This window comes from Procambarus clarkii, chromosome 29 (genome assembly GCF_040958095.1).
Source record: "Procambarus clarkii isolate CNS0578487 chromosome 29, FALCON_Pclarkii_2.0, whole genome shotgun sequence".
NCBI lineage: Eukaryota > Metazoa > Arthropoda > Malacostraca > Decapoda > Cambaridae > Procambarus > Procambarus clarkii.
In genome coordinates, this window is record NC_091178.1 from 4,316,531 (window position 1) to 4,341,593 (window position 25,063).

The 25,063-nt window shown below is 36.7% G+C and overlaps 2 protein-coding genes across 5 annotated transcripts; both read left to right on the plus strand.

The window, feature by feature from the left end:
- Positions 1-2,405: 2,405 nt before the first annotated feature.
- LOC123765137 (transcription initiation factor IIA subunit 2) lies at positions 2,406-13,642 on the plus strand. The gene is made up of 4 exons (XM_045753612.2): positions 2,406-2,764; positions 5,519-5,629; positions 10,904-11,042; positions 13,368-13,642. The coding sequence occupies exons 1-3, from the start codon at positions 2,642-2,644 to the stop codon at positions 11,039-11,041; spliced, it is 372 nt and encodes a 123-aa protein (XP_045609568.1). The 5' UTR covers positions 2,406-2,641; the 3' UTR covers position 11,042; positions 13,368-13,642.
- An 8,221-nt stretch (positions 13,643-21,863) lies between these two features.
- On the plus strand, positions 21,864-23,751 carry LOC123765136 (macrophage mannose receptor 1). 4 transcript variants are annotated; one of them, XM_069333171.1, is made up of 3 exons: positions 21,864-22,045; positions 22,245-22,430; positions 23,389-23,751. In XM_069333171.1, the coding sequence occupies exons 1-3, from the start codon at positions 21,919-21,921 to the stop codon at positions 23,607-23,609; spliced, it is 534 nt and encodes a 177-aa protein (XP_069189272.1). In that variant the 5' UTR covers positions 21,864-21,918; the 3' UTR covers positions 23,610-23,751. The 4 variants fall into 4 exon arrangements, with proteins under 4 accessions (XP_069189272.1, XP_069189273.1, XP_069189274.1 ...); XM_069333172.1 differs by having other exon boundaries at positions 22,248-22,430; XM_069333173.1 differs by having other exon boundaries at positions 21,864-22,030.
- Positions 23,752-25,063: the final 1,312 nt, after the last annotated feature.

A 25,063-nucleotide genomic window follows, 5' to 3' on the forward strand; every position in this document is an offset into this window, starting at 1 on the left:
CTATTCCTTGAAATGATCCTCAAATTGTGCTTCAGTGAACCAATGTATAACCCTGAAATGTTATCCTAATGTACCTAGTAATCCTTGTTCATTATTATGTATTGTTATTATTGTGTATTAATCTAATCTTTGTTTATTGTGTCAAAATTTCTTACAATGTACCTGTAAACATTTTTTGTCAATTTTACTTTAATTTATCTACTTAAAATTATCTGTATCTGTAAAGCTGTAAAATATCAGTAAACATTTTTTTGTCAATTTTACTGTAAATTATCTGCTTATAATTTGTATTTAATTTTATTTATTTTTTATTTATTTATATATATACAAGAAGGTACATTGGGTTTATGAGGATACATAGCATAGTAATTACATTCTTGTAAAGCACTATTTATTTATTTATATACAAGAAAGTACACTGAGGGTTAAGAGAGAACACTGAAATGAAGTGGATTTTACATTCTTGTAAAGCACTCATAGCGTTTCGGGCCAAATTATCTGTTCGTTTAAGGATTCGCCCAAAACGCTATGCATGCTAGTGGCTTTACAAGAATGTAAAATCAACTTCATTTCTATGTTCTCTCTTAACCCCCAATATACCTTCTTGCATATAAATAAATAAATAAATAAATAAATAAATAAATAAATAAATAAATAAATAAATAAATAAATAAATAAATAAATAAATAAATAAATAAATAAATAAATAAAGTTTTTTTTTCACACAATTCCCTCATCACGGCCCTTTGTTCTCACCTAGTTGTACTTACCTAGTTGTGCTTGCAAGAGTTGAGTTTTGGCTCTTTGGTCCCGCCTCTCAACCGTCAATCAACTTTGTGGATTTGTTCACGCGCAGTCAAATTATACGCTAACTTGATTCTCATAATGATAGCCTTAATAAATAGTCAACTCAAGGAAATGGAGGGAATTTATATCCCCAGATTTCTCTCCAAGATCTTCATTTTGCAAGTGTTACCCAGGAAAGAACACTATGTATAGGTAACTAACACTATAGTTATGTCTGCCATATAAACACAGAAAGAGAAAACTATACTGTGCAATTGTTAATAGAAAACTAAACTTGTTTTAGCAGTAACCTTAGTATTTGAGGTTTTCCCTTCATAATTACGAAATTTTGTGTACTAACACGTATTCCTCAATAATATAATTAATAAATGTGAGAGAACGTGGATCAATTACTTCTAATCCAATCACTCGGTTGCTTGTAATCGAGGAGTAGACAACCCAGTGATTGGATTAGAGGGTGTATGCCGAATCTTCCACAGTGGTGTGGAATAGACTAATAATACTTTCCATATAACCCAGTTATACTGAAACCTATAAGATGATTATATTCAAGTTCACTGGTGGCTTTTAGACAAAACTAGTTGGATTAGAAATGGTCCTAAAACTCCCCTGGACTTTGCTAGGGTGTCCTGTTAACAGTTTCGTACCCTTTTTTTTTACCTGATTTACCTGTGGGTCACTAATTCTAGTGGTCTCGACGAGGACAGGAAGCCGGCGACTTGTCGAAGGTCTCCCCATTTGCCTTGATGATCTTTTCCAGGTATATTTTGAAATTCAGCGCGTTTCCTTTCCCTGTGCCTAATTTTCAGAATTCTCTTAGCCATTTTCTTTATATCTGTAAATGTTTTGACAAAAAGATTTGTAATGGGAACGCATATAGTTATGTGAACACATATAGCCTCACAACGAACTAATGAGAACACTTTACCTCGCACTACAATTAATTGGAGCAACTTACTTCAAACCACAATAAATGAGAATACCTTTTCCTGCACTACAATTAATGACACTACTTCTCACTCCTGAAGGCGCCCGTACACAGTAACAGTGTAATATAGTCGAACAATTGGTCTTCTGTAATGGTCTTGGGCTGAAACACCGGTAGTGTCTGGAAGCTGAAAGAGGATGGATCGACCAACCTTTGCCCGAAACGCTATGCTTATTAGTGGTTTTAGGCATAGTATATACTAGATCTTTCTACAAATCCAACATTCTGTTTGTAACTCACTTTGTACGTATGTACTTTTACCTGAATAAAGATTATTATTATTATTATCAAAGCAGGAAAAAGGGATAAAAATCCCGGGAGTAGAGAAGCAACTGTGTTGGAGTTTACTATTTACAATCATTATTTCATAATATTTATAACAAAAATGTTTTGTTTAGAATTTTAGATCTCCAAACAAAATAAAAACACCCTTTTGTAAACTGGGTTGAGAATGTGGTCTATTCAACATTTTAACCATCAACTCTCACCAACATTCGTACTCTTCACTCGTCAAAGCTCTCACTAACACGAAAATTACCACTAATCACCTGTCAAATTATTTTGCAGTTCTACTGAGACATAACTGGAAATTTTGATTTCAAATATTTGTTAGTTTTGCTGTGAGATGATTGTAATTTTTTTTTTTTAAGAATTGAGGGAGATTTGGTCACACACCCAATCTACTGGCAGCTGGAACCTCATATAATTCACACACCTGGCTCCTCGTAGTTCACTTGTGAACCATTATAGTTCACACACCTGGACCCACGTAGTTCACTTGTGAACCATTACTATTCAACCCTGGTCAGTAGCGAGCGAGCCTCGAGGTGGTCACCATCACGCACCATGGCTGAAGATGATTTATCATCAGACGAGTTTATCTTCTGCGAGTCTTGGAAAAACTGCGAGATATATCGCAACATGAAAATGGGGATTGCACTGAGGAAGAGCCTGAAGGAGCTAGTCGATGTGAGTTGAACTAAGTGTGACGTGCTATATATAGGGATCGAATTTTCTGCCTCATGCTCTGAGCTTTGCTGCCTGCAGCGCGTCGATCACAGAATATATTTTATTTAGTTTATTATACTAATTATATACCTTGTTTTGGACAGGAGCATCTATTATCATAATCGGGTTTCTATAAGTGGTAAGGAGCTGGTAAATGGGAACCTCATTTTACCTCAAATGTTTGCATAATTCCAGTTGTCTGGGGCAGGAAACCTGTACTATACTTGGGCTTATTCCTGATCCCTAGGCCTCGATATATGTATCCAAAGTTGACACGTTAATTGCAAGTGACTGTCATCTTTGACTGCACTCAACTCAGAGCTATGACTTGCTGTCACACACCAGGACCCTCGTAGTTCACAACCTGAACCATTACTGTTCACACACCTGGACCCTCGTAGTTCACACCTGAACCATTACTGTTCACACACCTGGACCCTCGTAGTTCACACATGAACCCCATTACTGTTCACACACCAGGACCCTCGTAGTTCACACCTGAACCATTACTGTTCACACACCTGGACCCTCGTAGTTCACACACCTGGACCCTCGTAGTTCACACCTGAACCTGCACTCTTATTTCATAATTATATCTGTGCATAATTATTTTTGTGAATAATTAAATTTCTCCCACCATACCCATCAACATTGGTGTTCCTCAGGGCAGCATACTTGGCCCTCTCCTCTTTTTCATCTACATTAATGACCTTCCAAATGCCTCCCAACACCTCAAACCAATTCTATTTGCTGATGACACAACCTTCATTTACTCCAGTCCTGACCCCTTTGCTTTAAATGTCACAGTGAATACTGAGCTAAATAAAGTCCATCTTTGACTAACTGCCAACAAACTCACTCTCAACATTGACAAAACTTTCTATATTTTGTTTGGCAATAAATCCTCAAATCAAATAAATCTCAGGATAAACAATACCCAAATTTGTAACAAAGTAGATTGCAAATTCCTTGGCGTTCTCATTGGCCAGAAGCTGAATTTCCAGGGACACATTCTAAATATATCAAAAATAGTTTCAAAAACTGTCATACAGGGCCATATGTTTAGTAGCCTGCACTGGCACATTTTGAGTGCATTATGAGGATATCTTCAAGAACACGAGAATGAATAAAGCAATTGCAAAGCTCCAGGTACCTCATGCCTACGGGTCTGAATGGTCTAATAATTGGGCATTTGGTGATGTAGTGTGGGAGATCATGCTCCAGTTTCTGCTCAGGTTTGCACCTGGAGTGCTCAGGATTGGGAGATCTGTCACCTGTAGCCACCTGCCACAGGTAACGGTAACCCAACCTGATCCTGGCAACCACTGTGCACAACCACTTGAGGCCTGGTCGACGACCGGGCCGCGGGGACACTAAGCCCCGGAAGCACCTCAAGGTAGGTAGTCTGGTATCTGGCACAATTTTAGTATCACTGCTGCCTTATTCAGTTGAATAATATCCTCATGATGCACCCAGAGTCTGCCAGTGCAGACTACTTAACACATTCCTTTGAATGATTTACCATCCTGTGTGATAGGGATTTTAGCATCATGTAGCTAACATTTTTTTGACACACTGTACTTCCCTTCATATAGTCTAGGGCAGCTGCACAAATGCAGATGTACCTAAATGTGTTGATAAAAAAATATACATTTGCTGTAGATCTATTGTGAGGATGCACTTACATTGCCATCGATGTACAGTGAAATGGTTATATCTACCATATATCTACTGCAACATCATAATATAATATTTATTATAATAATTTATATACAGTATATACAATATTTGTACAATATATTTATACATTATGTTTTATAGATAATTATGGATAATTTATAGATAATTATATAACAATTGTTTTACAGATAAAAATATTATATTTTTTAATGAATCAGTGTCATCTATCATAAATCCACTGAGAGTACAGCAGTACTGTACAGTGCTATAGATGTCATAACTCTTTGGCATATTTACTGCGTTTCATTCTGTTCACCTTGACTATATTTTAGGCTTGTGTAAGACTTTATTTTATGTCAATGGTTTAAAGATCCAGCAACATTTAATTGTACAGTATATTTTGCATTTAGCACTTTATGATGTGAATTTAAAACCTGCTTTATATTTGCATAATTTTGGTAGCCAGGTATATATGCTGTGAGTGTGTATGTATATATATATATATATATATATATATATATATATATATATTATATATAATATATATTATATATAATATATATAATATATATTATATATAATATATATTATATATAATATATATAATATATATTATATATAATATATATTATATATATATATATATATATATATATATATATATATATATATATATATATATATATATATATATATATATATATATATATATATATATATATAATATATAGTACAGTATATACATTTGACTGATATTAAGGCCCCTTCTCCCACAAAGTTGAACTGCTGACTTTCCCAAGAATGCAGCTTTACAATAGTTGACTAACTTCTAATTACCTATTTACTGCTAGGTGAATAGAGGCATTTTGTGATGGGGAACATGTCTAACTATTTCTTTCTTGACTGAGATTTAAACCCAGGAATCCTAATGAGTCGAGAATGAACTCAACTGTACTATACTACCGAGAGCCATTAACGAAATGTGATGAAGTTAAATACATTGCTATTAGTAACAAATTACTGTATATGTTCTAGGCCCAGCGGCTTACAGAGGTGAGGGCTGATCGTGTGCTTCGCAGGTTCGATCTCGAAGTTAAGAATGCTTTTAGAGAAGAACGTGACTATGGTGGTTGCTTGAGAGTTAAGGTATGTATTTGTTTTTGAGATATTTTTTTTTTTTTTTGAGATATATACAAGAGTTGTTACATTCTTGTACAGCCACTAGTACGCGTAGCGTTTCGGGCAAGTCCTTAATCCTATGGTCCCTGGAATACGATCCCCTGCCGCGAAGAATCGTTTTTTCATCCAAGTACACATTTTACTGTTGCGTTAAACAAAGGCTACAGTTAAGGAATTGCGCCCAGTAAATCCTCCCCGGCCAGGATACGAACCCATGACATAGCGCTCGCGGAACGCCAGGCGAGTCTTACCACTACACCACGGAGACTGTTTAGTTTTGTTGAGTTGGAGACTGTTGGAGACTGTTGGAGTTTATAGACTAGGGTAAAGACACTGATATCTAGCCCCCAAAGATAATAATAATAATAATAATACTTTATTTAAGTAAAAGTACATATATACAAAATGAGTTAGAAGCAGAATGTTGGATTTCTAGATTGAGCTAGTATATACTATGCCTTCAAAATGCATAGAGTTTCTGTCTGAAACGCTATGCGTGTTAGTGGCAAGAATGTAAAAATACCAGTCTTATGTAATCTCATAAACCCATTGTACCTTCTTGTAAATAATTATTATTATAAATATTATATATACACAGATCAATTATTGGTGTTAAAAATTGGATATAAAACAAAAACTAATCAGGTACAGTATATTGGAATGGGTAGAAAATGGTTAGGTTTCTAATAATTGATACCACAATCATGCCTTTAGGTGCAATTGAAATGTGCAAAACAAAATGTAATGCAAAACAAAACTAATACAAAACATGTAATACAGGAGTGATAGTATCCCAGGGCCAGTATCCAGATGGCAAGACATATGTATCTGTTTGTAGAGGAATATTGCCAGAATATTATGATCATGTATAATATGGCCTGTATTATAGCCCACTTTTTCAGTACTATTATTTAAAATCTTATACTGTAATAAAATATCCTGGATGTTTGGTCCCGATGCTCAAACACATGTGGGCATCATAATACTACAGTGGTACCTCAGTTTTTTAATTTAATCCGTTCCCAGAGACGGTTCATAAACCAAAATGAATTTTCCCCATAAGAAATACAGTACAGGTAATGTAAATTGAATTAATCCATTCCACACACTCCTAAAAATTAACCTCAAAATATATTTTATACATAATACTACAAATATTTTGTACTACAGTATGTACAAGTTATATCTTACCTTTACTGAGGACTCTTGTTGGTGTGTAGAAGATGGTGAGGAGGAGGGGAGGAGAGGTGTTAGAGTTTGGAAGGGGAGTCCCCCCTTCCATTATTAGTGATCGTCACTAAGCTGGTGGCTCTGGTAACCTGAAGCAGGTCGGCCCTTGCCACCAGGAACCATGCGCTCGGTTGACCTGAACGCATATCAACGAATTTCGTTAGCCGACGACAGAATCGTAAACCGAGTCGCATTTTCCGATCAAATTTACATTGTAACTCGAAAATATCGTAAGTAGAGGCAATCGTAAGTCGAGGTGTCACTGTAATAATAATAATTGGGTTGTAAATTGGCTATGCCAATAATAATTGGCTTGCGTGAGTGATTAAAATAGTTACAAAGCTCTGAATATCTCGTGCACTTTGACCAAATTAATTAGTAAAGCCAACTCAACACCAGTATTGTGTTGGAGAGTGTATCTAGCTCTTGGATCACAGTGAATAAATAATAATATCCTCCCTGAATAACCAGAATATAAATTATAGTCTCATCTAACTACCAAAGTGTACTATAGCTCTGCCTTTCCTTTCAAAAGTTTTTTTTTTTTTTTTAAATTGTCATCTTTGTTATTGTCTTTTTTTTCTTGTTTTCTTTACTCTATTTTATATATACTCCATACTCTCTTGTTCCATTGTACACTGGCTTTGCCTGTGTCCTCTAGTATAAACTTTATCATTCAGTGTACCTGAGTGTATCTCTACGTAATCTACCTCATTTTTGTTTTAGTGTAACTTTAGTAATTATAGTGTAATTATATTATTAAAGTAAGCTATTGTTTTATAGAATTACCAATTGTTATTTGCTATTACTGTCTCATTTCAGTGATCTTCATTTTATATTATTTGTTTCTATTATATATATATATATTTGCATATTTTCTCTGTTTACCTTAATTATTTTATATTTTTAACAGATTTAGTATTTTATTGATCTGTACTTGCTTTCCTTATTGTACCTTGACTCCATTGCATCCACATGCAAGCTGATATTGATCCTGAACAAAATCTACTATCTCAAATATACAATAACCAACACACTCATCATCACCACTGCAGGTATTACACAGCACATCAGGCCAAAAACAAACTCCGAAATAACACATGCTTATTAGTTTTCAACCAAAATGTCAGATCACTTGGTAAACATTTTGATGATATAAATGCACTACTTTCAGTGCTAGGTACTGAACTATCGATCATTATTTAACAGAAACCTGGCTAAGTAAAGACCATACCCAACTTTTCAACTTAGCTGGTTATAGAGCCATTCACAACTGTAGGCCAAAACAAAAAAGGAGGTGGCACAGCTATATACTACCAAGATACCTTCATCTGCAACAATGTCATTAGTGATAGAGATGACTACTCTGAATATATTTTTGCTCAATTTTCAATTAAGGGAGCATCAGTGCCAAATATGCAATAAATGAAAACTAGTTCAATTTCAATCAAACTTTTTTGATGAGTTGTATATGAAAAGGGTTTCATCTGGTCCAAGTCTCAGCATCGTAGCATAAATAGGAAGGGAGAAAAAAATATTGAATTATGTGTCAAAAATTTTCCAAAATGGTAAAAAATTAACATCAAACACAAGTGTCAACTGAAATCATGTGTATGACTCTCAGCTATCACAATAGCATGTAATAAAAATATTTAATAATTAGTTTTGTCCAAAAAAAAATTTAGTTAAATTCATTTTTGTTTTTCTTATTTGTTTATCGGACGATTTGCATGAAACTTATACACCTGACTGCATGTAAGCCTATCTGTAATGGTACCAAGGGTGCCAGGAAATTGGTTGATGTCAACCTCAGCCACAGATGGCAGCACCTTAGACTTTATTTTTTACTTATTTATTTTCAAGTAACATAAACGTTCCTATAACTCTTTCATTTTTATTCAGTTTACATGAAACTTACACCTTATATGTAGAGTTTATGTCTCTACAAATCTGTAAAAAACATTTTTTCCTAAGTTCATTTATTGATTTTATAATAGTAATAAACCATGATATATTTGCATACTGGGAATGCAGGCAGGATTGACGTAAAGGATTCAGAAACTTTGGAGAGAGAACCAAACAAAAATCTCATTATAAAAATCCTAGCAAAGGCAGAGGGTAAGTCTGATCAGGAAAACATTGAGGTAGGAAAGTTAGGTAAGTCAGAGGCAAACTTGATATGCACAACAGTTGCAAATCTCGAGCACTGAAGGAAGATAAACAGAAATGGATATACTGTATCCTTTACACTCAAGGTTACACTCAACGGCTCCTTTAAAAGCAGATTCTTTGGCTAACTTATCAGCTCTTATCATGCATTCGGAGGCCAACATGAGATGGAGAACACATGAAATGGACTCTGTTACCATCCTTAATAATTTTGTTGTATTTGTGTCTAGCTTCGGACACGAGCATGTTACAGTTATGTCTTAAAGAGTTGAGAGCATTTAAGGATGATAAGGAGTCACTTACAATTAATGTATCAAGTTTGGAGACTTGTACACATTTCAGTGCAAGGAGCAGGGCAAATAGTTCGGGGTCTCAGCTGATAGAAAATCCAATGCATGTTTTATTTTCTCGAAACCTCTATACAGAGCATGAACAGCATCAAAATGTGCTGACTGTAATCTGAATCTGGACACATACTCCTGGTTTTGAATTCATATTCACTAAATTTGTCTCTAGTTTCCTGAAAACAGGTTTTCATAGGCTCAAGAAGATTTGTGACAACAAGGATGTTCACATCCTTTGACTGCAGGACTTTGTTTGTTTTGTTCATTCTTTCTAGCATGTCATTCCAAAAAATTGTGAGATTATTTTCAGGTTTTCCATTTTTTTACTCAATCCTTCTGCCTCTCGCCTTGTATTCACTTGCTGTTCATACTCGGCTGATAGAAAATCCAATGCATGTTTTATTTTCTTGAAACCTTTATACAGAGCATGAACAGCATCAACATGTACTGACTGTAATCTGCATTTGGACACATACTCCTGGCTTTGAATTCATATTCACTAAATTTGTTTCTAGTTTTCTGAAGATAGGTTTTTATAGGCTCAAGACGCCTGACAGCTGGGTGGACAGCCCTTCAGATTCGTAGTCCTGAGGTTCTGGGTTCAATCCCCGGTGGAGGCGGAGACAAATGGGCAAAATGTTTTTCACCCTGATGCCCTGTTACCTAGCAGTAAATAGGTACCTGGGAGTTAGTCAGCTGTTATGGGCTGCTTCCTGGGGTGTGTGTAACAAAAAGGAGACCTGGTCAAGGGCCGGGTCATGGGGACGCTAAGCCCCGAAATTATCTCAAGATAACCTCAAGATAACTATCATGTGTCAGACAGAAGCTTGACCACAAAACCTTTTCCTAAAGATGATGTCAATACATTCCAGCAATGAGTAGAACTAGCAAAAAATGAATACAGATGCTGAACAAAGTCAAAGAATTTTACAGTCTGTAGACAACACTGTTGCTTTTACTCGCACCAAGTTCAGGTGGTGTCCAGCACAGGGGACATAGATGGCAAACTCTGAGTTGATGAATCTGTGCTTGCAGTTCAGTATATTGTTCAACATATTTGAGGGATTATTGTATGACTGACCATGGCAGTTTGATAGTGGAATTTTGTTCTCGTTAAGAAAATCCACGAGTGTCTGTTAGATCCTTTGCTGAATGAGAAAAGATGGGGAAGAACATCAAGAAATGTTCCACAGGCTCACAGCCTTTAATGTATTGGACTGTGAATGTTCGTTGATCTGTGCGTGAGATGTCTGGAGTGGAATCTATACTTATTGAATAATATTTTTACTTTTTTTTTTAATTCTTCAAGAATAATTATGCCAAATATTTTTGGGGGTGGGGGAGGTGAGGTTTAGTTTTTTCCATTTTGATTTCCCTGAAAAACTATGAAAAATACATTTGATACAATATTATAACAAATTATTTAGCTAATGTATATATTTAAGAGTTTGCTTTAATCTGTTAGTTTGTGACTTTAAGTTTGCGTTTCTCCTTTCAGGCTCACAGTTTGGTCAATTACAGAGGTAATGAAAAGTATTGGACCATATGGCTATGTGATGTACATGTTATATGTTGTGCAAAATTACACTTTGTGGATAAGTTGAAGCTTATTGGTTGTCGTTGTTACTCTAAGTAGGGTAAGTGGCACCTGACTTGATTTTTCTTCCCCGCCTTTAATTGGTTATAGTAATTAATGTAGTGAATACTGCAACCAAAAATAAGTAATATTTTCTTAGGTATGCCAATAGCAATGGGAAATAAGTTCTAAAACATTATGATTAAAGCATTTATAACCAGAAAATATGAGTTCCTTATTCTACTGTAGGAAAGGTTTATAAATTTATATATTTCAGTTGCATATTGGATTGGGGACCATTCAAGCTTGTTTGCAAACTTATATATATAATGTAAATAATATATATATATATATATATAATATATATTTATATAATATATTTATATATATAATATATATATATAAATATATATATACTGTATATATAATATTTTTGGAAACTATAAACATTGTTTTGTTCTGTGTGATAAAAGCTTATCTACTGAGAGGGTGAGGGATCGTGGCAGATGGAGGTATGCTCTGTGTTCCTTCTGCCACAAATTCTAAACTTTTTCCCCGTGACATCAATGGCCTTTCCCACGAAGGCATACCTTCAGAGTCAGACATCTCATCATTGACAACTGCTTGGCAAATCAAGAAAAACTAGAAATATGCTGAAGTTTTGCTACAAGGACAGAGTGAATCCTGTCCTGCCTGCTTAGGAGCCAAACCAAAGTAGGGCAGTAAGCAATACACCATCTTTGAGCACTTTCCTCAAAGCTCCTTGAAGATTGTATTTCATTCCACATTATCTTTAATGACAATAAATTCTCTAATCAAATAAATCTCAGGATAAACAATACCCAAATTTGTAACAAAATAGATGGCAAATTCCTCCACACTATACTGAGTGCCTGTGCTACTGGCACTTTGCATTTCTTTATAAATATTGAATTCCATGAGTCTGGACCCGGGGCTGAGTGCATGGGCATATTGTCAATTTCTCTTTCAAAATCTGCCATGCTCGTGTTGATATCAGTTATATTTACAGGTGTTTGAGTATCATTCATAAAGAAATTGTCCGAATCTTCCACTTTCATGCTGAGTATCGGAGTGCTAAACATGTCTTCATACTGCTTTTTTAGGATTTCACTAATTTCTTTGTCATCCTCAGTGTATGAGCCTTCACTAATACGAAGAGGTCCAATACAGGCAGTGGTTTTCGCTTTTGATTTAGCATATGTGAAGAAATATTGTGGGTTTTTCTTTATTTCTTGAATTGCTTTCTGTTCTAGTTGCCTGTCTTAAATCTGATAGGAATGCTTCAGTCTCTGTTCGATTTCTTCAATCTCCCTGTTTAAATTATTTCTTCTCTGTTCTCTCATACAGAGAGATGCATGTATGGAGAGACGTGTCTGCTTAAGCATTTCCGTTAATTTCTTCCTCCTTTTGTAATGTCATCTGCGTTCTCTTTCTACATTGGACCTCTTTCTAGCTTTCCTCAAAGGAACATGTTTCAGACAGACTTCATATGCTTTAGACGTCAGTTTTTCTATTCCCTGTGTAGGATTTTTATTTCTTAGAACATTTTCCCATTGAATGTTTGTAAGTTCCCTGTTTATTTTCTCCCAGTCTATCCTCTTATTATTAAAATTGAATTTATTGAATAGCCCTTCTCGCTTGTTGTTTCTCTTGTGCCTACTACCGTTATTAATGTTAGTTTGCACTTCAATGAGCTTGTGGTCCGAGTACGTAGTGTCTGAGACAGTAATGTGTCTGATTAGCTCCTCATTGTTCGTGAATATCAGGTCCAGCGTGTTTTTGTTCCTAGTTGGTTCTGTAATCTGCTGACTGAGCGAGAATTTGTCACAGAATCTCAGTAGTTCTCTTATGGTATATTTGTGTTATTTTATTCTTTGGTGAAGATGTTTGCCAGTTTGGCCAACATTGAACCTATTACAATCTTTGCATGGAATTTTGTACACACAACTGTTACAAGTACTGTACTGTACATTACTTAGGGAATTGATCTGAGTTTTTTATACTGTATTAAGATGCCTAAATGCTGCACTGATATTTAATTGCTTTAGTAATTTATGACTTTCATTGAAGTTGTCATGAATGGCAGAATTATTGTATTCTTTATATATTATTATATTCTTTCATTTTCAAACTAAAGAAAGTATTATGAGCAATATCACTAGCTTTTCAATGAAAGACTTATGATATTTTAAATTGAAACTTACATAATTCATGGCACTAATTTCATCATTTAGCTCAAGGACAGGTCAAGAATCAAATGCTGTTCTAATAATTTACAATTAATATTGTTCCCTGTATTGTTATAATATTGTTTTGTACTAATGCACACAGGGAGCTATTTAGTAAGATTATTCCATATTTGCAGGTGATGCTATTGAGAGTAAGAGCGATAGAGGCCAAATGCTTGAAGAAGGGAGCTTTTTTTTGGGCCTTGCCATCCAAAACATTAAATGAAATAACAATCAACAAACAAATTATGGATACATGCTTATGGGGGAAAATGAAGAAGTACTGACAGTATTTATTTTTACAGGCGATTTGATAATATTAGAAGGTCTGTCATCAATTTAAAAAAAACTATTTGGTTTTTGTAATATTGTAAGGAACATTGTACTTCATATAATATATATTTTTATTTTATACCTTTTTTTATTATACATGATGCACTTGTCCACTCTATTTGGTTGTTATATTTTTTTGAGCAACCATTGCATGTTTAGTACGATGATTGAGCTCATTATTTGAGCACATTTGGATGAACATAGCATCTCCACTAACGTTGGGAATAATTACTGATGGGACAACAAACCCCTACCCTATATTTCATCTAGCAAACATTATCAAACTACAATTAGAAAATAGAGAGAATAACTTTTGAATGCACACTGAAACCTCCATAAACCTCCTTATTAAATCTGTCAACAACATAAGGTAATCTATACCCTTGAGCATTAAGTATTACTTTAGTAAACTACCTATCATTTGCGAAATCATTTACATGTGGGGTTTCACAATCCATGTCACAACTACTAAATTTATAACATTACCTAGCAGAAGATTGATGAAGAAAAGGACCTAGGAATCAGAATCCATCATTCACTGAAAGTTGCACAACAAGTGGAAGCTGCAGTAAAAAAGATAACCAAACCCAAGGAATAATCAAGTGAACCTTTGACTTTAACAAAAAGAAGATTCTTATTGAACTGTACAAATCTATGGTTTTCCCCACTTGGATTATTGTATCCAAGCATGGAGACTTCATCTTCAGAAAGACATAGCTGCGTTGCAGAAAGCTCAACACCAGGCAACAAAAAACATTCCAGAACAAAGTCAATTCTCTTACCAGGAAAGGTTGAGGGCAACAGGGCTAACAACATTGCAAGCCAGACACGACCTCTTATCATTTAGCTTTGGCGGAACCACTTTTGTTAGTGTTCAGTGTCAATACTTCCTCAGTGCCATTCTGTAAGTTGTCTTATGCATTTTGTCACTTGCCGACTTATTCTTCTCCTGAGCCTTCTTGATCTCTTGATAAGGTGTTGGTCTTTCATTCGTTCCCTCAGTTCTCAGTTGCCATTTTGGTCTGTGAATGTTTTCCCAGGCTTAGTTTTTGCTGGCACTCACTTCTGGTTATTGGGTTGGGGAATTTCATGTTTTCTTCTGAAAGTATGGGTTCTTAATTTAAAGCCTTGATTTCTGGCACAGAATGAGATGGCTACTGAAGGGTTTTTTATTTATTCATGGTTTATTAGGCTGGGGAGGTTATCTTGATGTTATCTTGAGATGATTTCGGGGCTTAGCGTCCCCACGGCCCGGTCCTCGACCAGGCCTCCTTTTTGTTACACCTCCCAGGAAGCAGCCTGTAGCAGCTATCTAACTCCCAGGTACCTATTTATTGCTAGGTAACAGGAGCATCAGGGTGAAAGAAACATTTTGCCCATTTGTCTTCTCCTTCACTAGGGATCGAACCCGGAACTTCAGGACTATGAATCCAAAGCGCTGTCCACCCAGCTGTCAGGCGCCCCATTTGCTGTCAGGATGCATCATTTGCTGTCTCGGGTTGCAGCTGTTCATCGCTACTTGCGTGCCACCTGGACTGCTTCAGGGAATGCTTTGTTGATCCTGTTTCCTCGGTTCCATTTTTCCAAGGTTTGTAAGTCTCATGTCGTCTGCAGTGTCATTAAGTCTAGCCAGGCTGCGATCTACTCTCAGGTCCATAATGTTTGTGGCATTGACTACAGTCCTTTTTAATGTCTTGGGCTGATAACCCAGTTTGGGAGTTTGGGAGGCCTAATAGGAACAAAGTGGCTCATTGCCTGGTCAGTGCTCCTGCTTCCCGTAGGGCTTGTGTTGCTCTTGGTTGGGTTTCCCAACCTGGATTCTCGTCTATGTGAGTCTAATATTCACTCTCCTGCTCTTTAGTAAGTCCCAGTTTCCTTGTTCTCTGTGGTTAATTAGCTACAGGGAGCCACCGTTCCACTCCTCTAGAAAACCAGATAAGAATATTATATACCCCCACCCCAGAACCTTTTTATATTATACCCCCACAGACTAATTAATATGTCAACAATGAATTAAAAAAAGTCCACTCATGGATGTCAACCAACAGACTTACAATAGTACACCAGGAACTTTAATAAAATTTTGTAGATCTGATTTAAAGTGAAATCGACACCAGTAATTCCATCTATCATCATACTATTATGCAAGAGGAGCCAAACATCTATGGATCATCCAATAAAATCAGCAGACTTCTAGATGTTACTATTGCTCGCCTTAGACTCGGTTACAAGTATCTTTGGAAATTCTCATTATTTGCCTATGTAGACCTGACCAAATATAAACTGTGTCAACAAAATTATTCGCACGCCTCTGTAACCCTTTCCACTACCGCCCACAAGATGGGTATGGGGTGCATAATAAATGAATAACACCCTCTGTCACTATGTGATGGAGTGCAAAAAGATATGTGAATTCAGAGATAATTCTATAACAAATGTTCCAGAGATGTGTAAATATTTCATTCAAAATGATCTGCTACCAGAAATCTTGGCCAAATATTCCCAGTTTGTTAACTAGGTATTACCGTAACTAAGTGATTGTAACCTATTCACCGTTTCCCATTGGATGCCTGCCGGTGTGCAGGACAAACGTATAAATTGTGACACTAGCTCTCCACATATGTCAGTTGCTTAATTTAGGAACTGTACTTGTGGTCAGTCTTCAGCCCGAAGTTGATGTGACGATGTGCAATGAATTTTGTAATTAGCTCATGAAGATTGTAACTTGCTTAGCTAAATGAATTGTGGGGTTCAGTCCCTGAGCCCATTATGTGCCTATAACCTTTTCCACTACCGCCCACAAGATGGGTATGGGGTGCATAATAAATGAACTAAACTAAAAAAGAAACTACACTCACATAGAAAAATCCTACTACACTTTATTTGGTAGTAAATCATCAAATCAGATTTAACTTCAGATAGACAATGTCAACATTACCTATAAAAATGAGGGAAAGTTCCTTGGCCTATACATAGACAAGAGACTGAACTTCAACACCCACATACAACACATCGCAAAAAAGTCTGTGTTAACAGTCGATATACTTTCTAGAATAAAATATGTTCTCCACTCTGCTCTCCTCTCATTATACTACACACTAATCTACCCCTATCTTACATATGGTATCTGTGCATGGGGTTCAACTACTGCAAATTACCTCAAGCCTATCATCACTTGGCAAAAATCTGCTATTAGTACTATAATATCCCAAAACGCTGTGCGTATTAGTGGCTTCAGGCATTGTATGTACGAGCTCTATCTATAAATAAAACATTATATTTGTAACTCATTTTCAATGCATGTACCTTTCCCCTGAATAAACATCATATCTTGTAACAAACTCTGTCTTCAGACAACACACAGCCCCTATGTTTAAGTCCCTTAACATGCTAAACATACACTCACTCCACACATTCTCATGTGTTATCTGCATGTACAAAACCTTGTTCTTAAATGCTAATCTTGATCTGAAACTTTTCCTTGACAGGCGTAATGTTTTATTTTATTATTTATTATTTTATTTATTTATATACAAGAAGGTACATTGGGTTTATGAGAGTACAAAGCACTGAAATTTTACTTTTTTGTAAAGCCACTAGCACGCATAGCGTTTCGGGCAGGTCCTTAATCTAACAGATAATTATAAGAAGGCAATCTCTAGTAAAATTGAACAAAATGTTTACAGGTATATTGTAAGAAAGTACAAAAATATATTGTAAGAAAGTATAAAACAATACATTGTTATTAAGTATTTAAAAACACATTGTAAGAAAGTATACAAAATGCATTTTAAGAACGTATACAAAAATACATTGTAAGAAAGTACTGTATAAAAAAATTAATTGTTTAAGAAATTTAACAAGATTAGTAGCTACATTCAGGTAAATTTAAAGGTTTTTCCATAGGTACACTGCAGCATAATTTGAGGATTATTTCAGGGTATAATGCAGTAAACTATGTACTCACATAATTGTGCTTGTGGGGGTTGAGCTCTGGCTCTTTGGTTCTGCCTCTCAACCGTCAATCAACAGGTGTGCTCAATATAGCAACCATGATAGAAGATTATAGCAATGATTACAATGGTAAAGTTGTATGGCTTAGGTACATATATTGGGGAATTGGGTAGCACTAGATAGACTCATATCAATCATATAACCCATGAGAACCACACCAGAAATAAATTCAAATTCAAAATTCAAATTTTTATTCAGGTAAAAGCACATACAGCCCCGTACATAGATGATGAGTTACAAACAAAATATTGGATTTATAGATAGAGTTAGTACATACAATACCTAAAGCCAATAATATGCATAGCGTTTTGGGCAAAATATCTCTTTGATATCCCCAGAGTCAGGCTAAATCTGTGCAAACACTATACAAATCAAAGGGCCCAGTCTTTGGAACTTACTCCTTGATGAATTCAAAAATTGTCCCAACCTATGCCCTGTTCAAAAGTAAAACCAAAAAGTACTTAATTTCACCCCTCATAGTTTCCTACCTTGAGCCTCAAACTCACACTGTATCTTCTACTACCCACTTCCCCAATATTAGTACTGTACTTAAGACTAATTAAGTACTTATTCATTACCAGTGTAATCACCTCAGTAAATTTATATTGTTGATATAAAACCTTGCTACAATGTACTTCTTCATCTTACCTTTTTTTTTGTTTTTATTAACAAGCTTAGGTATACACAGCAATGTACTGCTACCCTATTCTATATGAAAGATTACACAGTGTAGATAAAAAACTATCTATAAGTTCATCTAATATTCCCATCTCACAGGATGGTTATTTATTTATTTTATTTATTTATATACATGAAGGTACATTGGGGAGTTAAGAGAGAACATAGGAATGATGTTGATTTTACAATCTTGTAAAGCCACTAGCACGCATAGCATTTTGGGCAAGTCCTTAAACTAACAGATATAACATAAATATAAATCAATATACCTGAGCGTATGAAGTAAGTACTGAGTTTAATGTACCTCATACCATTTGGTCTGAAGTCACTTATAATCAGGGTAATCACAGATATAGTGTTGGAGAGTATGTCCTAGCTCCTGTTCATATAGTTTACAATTGGAATCTTCACCATTGGGGGATTCATTACCTGTAGCCACCTGACATAGATATGGATATCCCAGCCTACCTGATATGTTAGATTAAGGACCTGCCCAAAACACTTTACGTGTTAGTGGCTTTGAAAGAATGTAAAAATATCACTAATGTATTCTCATCAGGTCATTGTACCTTCTTGTAAATAAAATATTATTATTATATTAGAAATAATATCTGCTGAATTTTAGCGCCAATTTAATAATTCCTGACAAAGTCTACCCTTATATATCTGCTTTCTTGAATTTCTCATTTTCTATGCTTAGTTAATGGTTGTAAAAGAAAATGGATCTGTTTAACGACATACAAAACTTAACATTAGTTTTTAGTGTTGGTTTTGCAAAACAATAATGACCAATTTCAATTTCTTTATTTATTATGCACCCCATACCCATCCCATGGGCGGTGGTGTAAATGATTACAGAGGCACATAATCGGTTCAGGAACTGAACCCTCTAGTTCGTGTAGCTAAGCAAATAAAAATTTGTTGACGCTAGTTACAAAATTATTAATGTTATAGAACTCGAACCCATTGTTGATGTGGCGACTTATATTGAGTTTTGTAACTAGCTCATCAAGATTGTAACTTGCTTAGCTAAATGAATTGTGGGGTTCAGTCCCTGAGCCCATTATGTGCCTCTGTAACCCTTTTCACTACCGCCCACAAGATGGGTATGGGGTGCATAATAAATGAACTAAACTATCTAAACATGTACACATACTCATGCATACATGTACATATACATACGTATACATATATACATACACATACATATTTAATCACCCACACAAATACACACATCAATAATCTTTTGTGTCACAAGTGATTCAACAAGAGGCTCACAACAGTCACTATACAAGGCACTTTACATCTATGGTGAGTCACACAGTTACTAGTCTTGCTGCACACCCACCCAACTGGGCGGCAGCTCTACAGTCATGTGCATGCATACAGTAAGCAAATTTTGGATATTTTGCTAAGATTTCGGGCAGCACATCATTATGAATAAAGTACTTACACATTTCTTGGACACTATTGATGGTGTTATTTCTAAATTCCGCGATTTTTTCCCATTCCATTATATAATGACGCAAAGTATGCGAATAGTTCTGCTGACAGAGTTTACACTTAGTCAAATCTGCATCAGCAGATGTTACAAACTGCCAGAGGTACTTGTAGCCGAGCCTAAGCCTAGCAGTGGTAACATCTAGAAGTCTGCTAACATTATTGGATGACCCATAGACGTGCGGTTGTTCCTGCATAATAGAATGATGATAGATGGAGTGAGTAACTGGTATGAATTTCACTTTGCCTCAAGTCTCCGAAATTTAATAATGACCAGATAAAGGCTGTAACGTTTATGTAGAATGACTTAAAATCTCACTAATTATACAAACACAGATTGCTAATTTTTATTGAATGTCTTTGATATACTATTTATTTAATATTTTTTATTTAGGTAAACATAATACTTGGGTTATGGTAGGGTTATGGTATATGTATAAATTCAATCCTTAAACATCCTCTGGAATTTGTTCTATACATAATATAGTACAGTATGAGTGCAAACATCAATCCCTGACAAAGTTTACCCTTATATATCTGCTTATATATTATACAGTATATCAGTACATTAAACATCACATATGTTTATATTATGTTTTTTATAATATTTACTGCCTCTCCCTCATCATATACGTATCCCTTTTCTCGGTGTATTTACCATGAAACTTTTAGTCCAGAACTATCTATGTTCGGGACTAAAGCAAACTCTGGTTGGTCAGTAAACTATTATGATGACCTTAATAGCCATCAGAGTTTGATAATCTTTAAGCCCACCACCGAACACAACCGCCCCTCAATACACAGGGACTTTATTTTATGCCCGAAACGCTTTGCGTAATAGTGGCTTCAGGCATTGTATGTACTAGCTCTACCTATAAGTCAACCAATCTTTGTAAAAATTTATTGTATGTATGTACCTTACCTAAATAAACATTTTATTTTATTTTATTTTTTATTTATCTGGATTTACCTGAGGGGCCACTATCTCTAGTGGCCTCGAGGCGACAGGAAGCTGGCAGCTTGTCAAAGATTCCCCATTTGTCATGATAATTTTTATCGAGTTGATTTATGAAATTCAACAATGTTTTGACATTTACAGCTTCGACGGCGGGTAAGCGGTTCCACGGGTTTATAACCCTGTGGGCGAAATAGCATCTTCTGCTTTCTGTCCTGTAATGTGGCTTGTTGACCTTGAAACCTTTGATTCTTGTTCATGTTATATCTGACCTTTTGAAGAAAATATCCGGATCAATATCCTCCATTATACATATACATATACACACACACACATATATATATATATATATATATATATATATATATATATATATATATATATATATATGTATATATATATATATATATATATATATATATATATATATATATATATATATATATATATATATATATATATGTGAACAAGCCTGAATGGTCCCCAGGATTATATGCGACTGAAAACTCACACCCCAGAAGTGACTCGAACCCATACTGCCAGGAGCAACGCAACTGGTATCTACAGGACGCCTTAATCCACTTGACCATCACGACCGGACAAAAGGAAGTGATAACCGAAGCTATAAGATAGCCTCGGCTATCACTTCCTGGGGGTGGAGGCCTGGTCGAGGACCGGGCTGCTGGGACACTAAGCCCCGAAATCATTTCATGATAACCTTCTAATTTTTTCTTAGTGTCGGGATTAGGAAGAACAATCAGGTTACCAAAATTCATAGTAAGAAACTCTAGTAATTATTGAAGGATTTATTTTCTACAACCTCTTGTATTCATTCCTGAATGAATATACTCCTGAATAGTACGTCAGTAGGGCGTTCCGCGATTGGGGTGGGGGTGGGGGGGGGAAACCCTACTGACCTCTCGTTAGCACCTACAATACCGACGTTGCCCCCCCCCCCCCCATCCACAATCTTCACATAACTCCATCCCAATTACTATCCTGTTCATCTCGTTACACCAATTTACTAACCCCCGCCCTTCAACTGTCTAGCCCCGCTCCACCACCCTCCTATTAACCCCGCCCCATGACCGTCACACTAACCCCGCCCCCAACACCGCCTACCGATTTCCCTTAAATCCCCGACTGCATTTGGCTCGCTTGCCACTTGGGAAGCCACAACCTCTCTGCCCACTCTCCCCTCCGTCAGGATGACGTGCTTGGTGCTCTTCGCCTTGCTTGTGCTGGGGATAGAGGCTGAAAACTTGCATCCTTCCTCTGGCTGCGTGGTCAACCAGATATTGTGCCCTCAATATCCCAATGGTAGTCTTTCTTCAGGTATAGTTCTGTTATTGGTGTCTTCTCAGGTAATACTACGATACTAATACTTGTTAAGTGTAGTTCATTACGATACTGGCGTCTCCTTGTGCAATTTTACACTACACTACACAGTTCGATGTAGTGTAGATGTAATTCGATGTAGCTCACTACACTACACGATGTGTTCATTATGCAATTTTGTTTTCTTCATTGCCAGGAGGAGGAGGAGGAGGAGAAGCACCGTGCCTATACCCGTATAAGAGGGCGGGCGATGTGTGCCTCTACCTGAGCAAGTCCAGCAGGACGTGGAGCGGCGCACGACGGCACTGTCAGGGGCTTGGTGGCGACCTGGCCACCAGCAGGAGGATCTACCTTCTGCAGACCTTCATCATCGAGGGTAAACGTAAGCACAGGGGCTTCCTCATGGAAATAATTCGTTAAATTTAAGAGTAATCATCATCATCATTATGTATGGCTCTGTGTATGACCTACAGATTTATAGAGCTATATATATACATATATACCTAATGTGCTTCTGGAAGCATATAAGTAATGTCAGACTATAATTCATACATGCCTCAAAGACCTCCGTGCGCTCAGACAAGTGTGTGCAGGTCATGTGGGGATCCCAAAGCGTTACATTGTGTAGTGGCTTTAAAGGTCCCTAAGCTATATTTTACAGCAAGTTTACTCTATGACCACTCTTAGGACTCGTGGGACAACTGTATACTTATGTCTGAGTAAAGTAACGTAATGGATCAACGGCAATGCATAATATTGGACTTCCACTTCTGTGGCCCAGGTTCAGACCCTTCAGGGGGGGTCGTGGGGCAGATGCTATAAAATGTAGGTTGGGAACAAGGACTCTGAAGTTACAGCCCCCGCTCCTGTGCCACGTAAGTCCACTACGGGCTCACCATAGCCCGTGCTACTTGGAACTTTTTGTTCCCAGTAGCTGAATCAATAACAACAATAATAGCTAAACAACAATAACAACAACAAGGGTTCTGTTAGACATAATGAGATCACACTAGGACAACGACTGACCTTCCCCACGATGCAACCCACAATAGTTGCCTAACGCCTAGGTGTCTATATACTGTAAGGTGAACAGAGGCATCAGTTGAAATGGAATGTGGCTAAATGTTTCGCCCTGCCCAGGAAAAGAACCAGGGTTCAATAGCTTGTGGGTGTCGGCTCACACGTTTGAATCCTTGTTCTAACCACTCAGCGGTATTGCTTTTAATTGAATAAATTTAAACAAGTTTGTTAGATATCGTAATATTCTGTGAAGTTTGCTGTTGCTTTTAGGAGTGAAAGTTAACCTTTAAGTGCTTTTAACTATTTCGTCCCTCCCTCAGTCACGGCAGAAGTCTGGGTCGGTGGGAAGGAATCACCTGATGGGAAAACCTGGCAGTGGATCGACAACGGTGAGGAGATCGACCCCCAGGTGTGGCACCCGACCCTTCCCGGGGCTCGCGCAGGAGACAACGACTGCGCCTACTTGAGTGATGTATCTCACCCGCCTCTCGCCAATTACCCTTGTGGAAGAGTTTTCAATTTCTTGTGTCAGCAACATTAGTTATCCAGATACGTTGCTACGCCAATGTCCTTGACCTGGTCTTGAAAATACAGTATTCCATTTATTACTATATTTTGCCATTTTTTGTGTACTTTGTTCCCATGTGAATATAAATAATAAAGCATTAACACATACAAATAAATGTAACTACAAAGGCCTTCGGACCTGGAGTGAGCAAACTTGGGATATTTTACCCAAATATCCCAGTGTGTTAACTGTAGACTGTTGGTACCTGGTTGATGGGGTTCTGGGAGTTCTTCTACTCCCCAAGCCCGGCCCGAGGCCAGGCTTGACTTGTGAGAGTTTGGTCCACCAGGCTGTTGCTTGGAGCGGTGGACCAAATGAAGGATGGTGGTGGAGGATGGACCTGGTGGAGGATGAAGAAAAGTTAAGAGAACGGCAATGGTGGACAGGAGTAACACACTTAACCCATTATGCAATAATAAACACAAATTCGTCCTTCACTTATGGTAGATGAAAGTCTACTTGGAAGGGTTAAATTTACATGAGATTAAGAGTAGGATACAAATATTTCTGGCAATACGGTGTTGATGTCAGCGAAAAAGATAAGGAGTGTAAATTATGTAGTATGCCGCACGCCCACACCTAAGACCATTATGTACAGTGTTAGTGTAAGTGGCTTCATAACTATATAAATTAAAGAAATCAGCAATGTAACACATCAAATTGTTTGGATGTGACAATAGAATGATATTGCATTCACCTGGGCTGTATGTATAGAGCGTCGGCCTCACACGCGCGGGGTTCAGGGGTTCGAGACCCAAACAGCCGTCGTGAATGGAATGTTTATTTCCACGGAAGTGTGGCTGACAATTTTGATGGCATGTTAATGTGACGTGTTGTAGGTATCGCAGCAACTACCTGGCACCTGTAGTTTGCCTAACGCACATTAAAACAAAAACAAAAAAGGTAAAACAAGGTAAACAAAACAGCTAAAGTCCTTTGCGGTGTGCTAGTTACAGGAGTAAACAAACATAAATAATTAAATTCTTTACTTATAATAATAAACAAAATAATAAATCCTGAAAACTTGGCTTACACACAACAATAAACAAACTTAATATTTACGTTACTTAAAAAATACCACAAGGATGACTATACACTATGTACTGCACGTCCTCCGTCACACGTCGTAGCAAGACCACACGGAGTGATGGAGGAGACGTGTAGAGCTCTAGAGAGCACCAGCAGTATTCTAGTTGAGGGCGGTATGAACAGGCAGCTTTCCACTGTTATGCCGGGGAATTACGTAATAATACATCGTATTAACGTAAACAAACATAATGAAACCCTAACCTAACCTATCATAACCGAACCTTAACCTAAAGTAGCCTTAATTTAACCTAACCAAGGATACAAAGTACATCATAGCACACATTATGTAGTCATCCCCAATCTATTTCCTTGAGCGGATCTCCTTCCTGAGGACAGTC